This window comes from Monosiga brevicollis, genomic scaffold (assembly GCF_000002865.3).
Source record: "Monosiga brevicollis MX1 MONBRscaffold_35 genomic scaffold, whole genome shotgun sequence".
NCBI classification, from domain to species: domain Eukaryota; class Choanoflagellata; order Craspedida; family Salpingoecidae; genus Monosiga; species Monosiga brevicollis.
Window position 1 is genome coordinate 205,143 of NW_001865072.1, and position 4,975 is coordinate 210,117.

At 55.4% G+C, this 4,975-nt stretch overlaps 2 protein-coding genes across 2 annotated transcripts in view; both read right to left on the reverse strand.

Annotated features, from left to right (window-relative positions):
• The window catches only part of MONBRDRAFT_29504 (uncharacterized protein), a gene marked incomplete at both ends in the record, with an annotated part of 5,261 nt that extends 2,466 nt beyond the window's left edge, over positions 1–2,795 (reverse strand). The window contains 7 exons of the mRNA XM_001749974.1: positions 318–512; positions 1,070–1,548; positions 1,646–1,771; positions 1,898–1,981; positions 2,087–2,107; positions 2,555–2,703; positions 2,749–2,795. Of these exons, the coding sequence (XP_001750026.1) occupies positions 318–512; positions 1,070–1,548; positions 1,646–1,771; positions 1,898–1,981; positions 2,087–2,107; positions 2,555–2,703; positions 2,749–2,795 (1,101 nt within the window). The remainder of the gene's footprint in view (positions 1–317; positions 513–1,069; positions 1,549–1,645; positions 1,772–1,897; positions 1,982–2,086; positions 2,108–2,554; positions 2,704–2,748) is intronic.
• Positions 2,796–3,326: 531 nt separating this feature from the next.
• On the reverse strand, positions 3,327–4,758 carry MONBRDRAFT_34381 (uncharacterized protein; the record flags this gene model as incomplete). Its single annotated transcript, XM_001749975.1, has 7 exons — positions 3,327–3,675; positions 3,705–3,816; positions 3,937–3,998; positions 4,108–4,283; positions 4,376–4,474; positions 4,553–4,594; positions 4,675–4,758. The coding sequence occupies 7 exons, from the start codon at positions 4,756–4,758 to the stop codon at positions 3,486–3,488; spliced, it is 765 nt and encodes a 254-aa protein (XP_001750027.1). The 3' UTR covers positions 3,327–3,485.
• Positions 4,759–4,975: the final 217 nt, after the last annotated feature.

Here is a 4,975-nt window from a genome sequence, read left to right on the forward strand (position 1 = left end):
TGACTTTTTGATGGCTGGCGTGGCGGGGGGTTGGACGACGGACGAGGATGGCTGGCGGGAGGTGATCAAGCTTGTTGACGCTTGGGTGGCAGGAGCGCGAGATGTATGTATGTGGGGGATAAGAAGTGGTGGGATGCGCATGGCGGTTAGATGGCCGTCGGCAAAAGGGCAATCGGTTAGAACAGGTGGATGGCATTGCTTGCGACTCGGCATGCAATACACGTTGGGCCTCTGGCAACTCTTATGGTCGTCGGCTGAAGGAAGAGAACAACAACATGGAAGCTCACTGCGAGCTTCAAAAACGACACAGTCGATACCAAGTCGTTGAGCGCGATTGATCGTTTTGATACACCGGCACTATCATTATTATGATGAATGACAACAATCAGACGCGCTTGGCCCGAGGTCAGCTCGTCATCCTTGGGTAAATTGGCCACCTCGAGATGCTCCGGATCCTTCATGTAGCGCTTGAGCAGGTGAAAGCAGACAATGGCCAGCACGGTGCCCGAGAGCTGATCGATGACAAAGGGCCCGATATCAATCGGGTTCAGACCCGAATCAGAGCCTCATAAACCATAAGCCACTGTACCGGCTGGGTTGCAGGGCATCCAAGTCGGCAGAAACCAAAACCCAGCACCAACGCACACTGATACGGTAGCCGGTTTGTTTGTTTGTTAGTTTTGCCTCAGTCCACGGTGTGTGTCTGCGTGTGCGGCGGTTTCATCAGCCTCTCTGCGACTGTTTTCGTCCTCTTTCCTCGTACTGTCCAGGCCGATGCATGGATTGAGTGAGTTGCCATCGATTTTTCTTTAACATATAAATCAGGATCAATCGGTCGTTCCCAGGTTCGCCACCCCCCCCCCCCCCCCCCCAAAAAAAAAAAAAGAAAAAACCAGAGAAGGGCGCTTGCTTGCGCTTTGCGCTTGTGGTAGACGCCGCTTCCTCGTGCTTGTTCTCCCGTACCCACGCACGCTCTTTCACTCCCATGCACGCTTTGCCCATGTCAGATTCAGATGTTCAAGCCAGAATCGCCCGAACGGGAAGTGTCTGGATCAAGCATGCTGACAACCGTGACGGTTGTCGTGGCTCGTTTGAGCGCTGCCGAGGGTGTGGCACTTTGGATCGGTATCGCGGGCACAACGGCTTTACCGAGCGTTCTGTAAGCCCGCTGAATAAGATGGTAGAGCACGACGACGAGCAGCAAACCGCTAAACTGGCCTAGCAGATACGCGGGCACGTCGACGCGGTTGACGCCGGCAAAGGAATCAGAGTATCCACGAGCCAGCGTTGCGGCTGGGTTGCAGTAACTCGCGGTGGGTAGATACCACAGGCCCGAGGCAATGTACATGGCCACCGTTGACGCTATTCGAGCCTTGGGGGTGAGCAAGACGAGCGTCATCAGCCCGGCCGTGGCCATGAGCTCGGCATAAATCTGGTAGATTCCAACCCCAGGCATGGTTTTGCGAGACAACACCGGCCATTCTTGATTCATAAAATGTGCCACCACGATTCCTCCAAAAGCGCCCGCCACCTGTGACACCATGTAGGCTGTGATGCAACAGCAAGAAGAGCTCAGCGTCAGAGAGGTTTGTGCCGCATCAAGACATGAGAGCACCCTGAACAGAGGGTACTTTCGGGGACATACCGCAGACGCCAAACCAAGAGAGCGGGCAGGCTGGGGAACAAAGCTTGAGGACCAATGTTACAGCGGGATTAATGTGGGCACCCGAGTGGTCAATCAGCGCCGAGATGACGGAATATAGCATGCAGACTATATCCTCGCCCCCAAGACAGGAGGTAAAAAAAACAGACGAGTTTGTGAGTGAGCTGAGATGTCTTGTGCCCTGGAAGGAGCAGCGCCAGGGCATGCCCTCGGCAAGAAGGGGTTGACAAGTACCTGTGCCAATCGTGTTGGCAATGAGGGCCACGCCAAGATTGTCGGGCGATAGCCGCACAGCCGTGATGCCGCTGCCAATGACACCTAAATGCCCGCCAAAATGGTGGCACAACAAGATCAAAATGCAAGTGGCAATCCATGAATCTGATGGGTGGCAATAAGGCAAGCGCTGCGCCACACGACACGTACCAGTGACCAAGTACATGGTCCCTAAAAGCTCGAGAGCACAGTTGAGGAGGAGCTCAAATCGTCTCATGTCGACGATGCCCCTCGCATCACGCCGACACGAACGCGCGACCGCCCGGTCCTGATGATTGATCCCGCCCACTCCCAAACCGCAATCAAAATGGCTGGCCCGCCCAAGATTGATCCATCAACCAATCAAGCTCAAAACTCGCCGCACACCACCACCGCGCCCCCGACCAATCACCACAAATCACCCGCCCCGATCCTGCCCCTCTGTCGTGTGTGTGTGTGTGTGTGTGTGTGTGTGCGCGCGCGCGTTGTTGCAAAACACGAAAAACACACAAAACACACACATGCGAACATAAGCCAAACACAATAATAATGTCCATACCGTGTATACACACACGCACACACACACAACACACACTTGTATTGCAACAACAAGATGTTGTTTTGTGCTAAAACTACTACCTGTAAGTTGAAAGTTGATTTTCTTCTGTTGCTTCTTTTCATCTCTCTCTCTCTCTCTCAAACTCTCTCCCACACACACACACACACACTCAAACTCTCTCTCACTCTTTCGCGCATGAACTGACACCATGGCAGAGGCGGCAAAGGAGCTGCCGCGGCGGACGTGTGATGTGCGAGAGCCGTGGTTTGCACACCTGGCGTCGGGGGCCAAGAGTGCTGAAGGACGCTTGGATGAGGGCATGTGGCACGAGTTGCAGGCCGGTGAGGTACTTGAAATCCTCAAGAATGGTGCCGAGGACAGGATCTTTCGTCGGGTGACGGCCTGCCGGCGCTTCCCTGACTTTGCAGCCGCCTTTGACCACTATGGGCAGGCCCTCTTGCCGGGCATTGCATCCCGTGAGGCTGCGGCTGCAATTTATCGCCAATTTTACACGGACCAGGCCGTCGCTCTTCACCACGTTGTTTGCGTTGAGCTCACCCCGGTCTGAGACGCCAGGCTTTTCAAGTCATGCTGCGCGTGAGAGGCACAAAAAGGCAAGAGGCTCGAATCTACCAACGACCTGGCCTCAGATTGATGTTAGTATTACAATTGACGTGCTCAGCTAGATTTATTCCGCTCTCGACTGGCAAATGACTTTTGGCCGGGGGGGAGGGGGGCGCGGGGGCGCACGCCGTCCACAAAGACTTTTAGCGCACGTGGCGAACAGCGGCCTTGGCCGCACATGATTTTCAATTCTTGGTGCTGTCATTGATGATTCCAATGTCGGTTGCTCGAGTTCTTCAATTATCAGCGTAGGTGGGCGGGCAACCGCCGTGAGCTTGCCCGACTCTGGTCCAAGGCTAAGCTCCAGCACCGGCTGCTTGCGTGGTTCAAAGCAGCTCTTCGCTTGAAAAATACACGACATCATCATCATCATCATCATCATCATCATCATTTTCCTCTGCCTCCAGCACAATGCGCCGCTTCCACCTTGGGCCGTCCGTTTGCTCTGCTCGTGGTCGTGAGGGGCTGCTGTGGTTGCTGTGACTGCTGTTGCTCAAAGCCGAGGACAAATTGGGTCCGAAGAGCGGGGGTGGCGATGCCGTGTCCAACCGAGGGCTTGCGGCCATCGGCAAAGACGCTGTCAAAATTTGTGGTAAAGCTACCAACCGATGTAAATTGGTGGCTCTTTCCGTGGACGTCGCGATGAATTTGTCCTTCTCGTCCTCCCCCGGCTCGGGCTCGCTGTCAGAGGATATGAGAATGCTGTTGGAGTGCGGGGCTGGCGCAGACCGTCGCAATGGTGGTGACGGTGGTGGTGAACGGCGAGGGGCCCGCCGCAATCGGTTTCGGCAATCATGGTCAACATCACGGCCCAGCCCATGTGCCGTGAGCGTTGAACCGCCCTCGTGCTGGATGGAGCGCGCCGCACGGCGTCGGCGACGGCGGGGAGGGTCTGGAGTCCTACACAAACCGCACACCACATACGCACATACATACGCAAACGCAAGCACAATGAGACAAGACTGTCATGACGGTTCCAATCAAAATCCAGCTGAAGCAAAGCACTGACGCATGGCTGTCATCGATAAAAGAGTCATTCAAGTCATACGCATCCAGGTCCAAGTCGCCCTCAAGATCGGCTGTCCATTGATCGCTGGGTCTGCCTGAGCCCATCCAGCCCAACCCTTGATCTCCGGCGCCATTGGCATCAAAGGCATCATTCTCCTCGTCTTCGTCGTCATCATCCTGTCGCAGGACAATACGAGCGGCAGAGTGAGCAGCGCAGGTCTCATCAATTTGATAAAAATGGGTGCTCCCAACTCCCAACAGCCACATACCATGGACACGAGACGGCGACGCTGCACAAAATGCTTCTCAGGCGGCACGTTACCAATGACGGCCTCGTTTTCTAGCTGTTCCTTGATGACAACCCGAAACTGCCCTCGGTCCCGCACATCACGTAGGTGTCAGCACGAAGCAGGACCAAATCAACACCGAAAACAATTGTAACATACCGAGCCTTTACAGATGGGGCATTCCGCATTGACCTGGGCCCACTGCCAGATGCATTCAAAGCAAGCCAGATGCTCACAAAGCGGCATGCGGCCTCGAAAGAGCATCTCCTGTGCCCGCAAACCGAGAACAGGTTAAAGACACAAGCCCCAAGCAAGGCAACAGCAGCAGCCCCACCAGCCAGCTTCACACGCACCTCCTTGGGCATGAGGCAGATGATACAGCCCGCACTGCCTGCCCGAACGTTGGCATTCGTTGCCTGTGCCGCGCGTTTGGCCCGCGCTCGAGTTGCCCGCAGTGGCCGCCGACGGCTCGAGACCGTCGGAGATGTCATCATTTAGGGTTGGCGACGGCGTCTCTCTCGTCGTGAAGATGTGTATGCACGCACATCCGGCCAACACGAGGCAGGCAGCAAAACAAAAGGA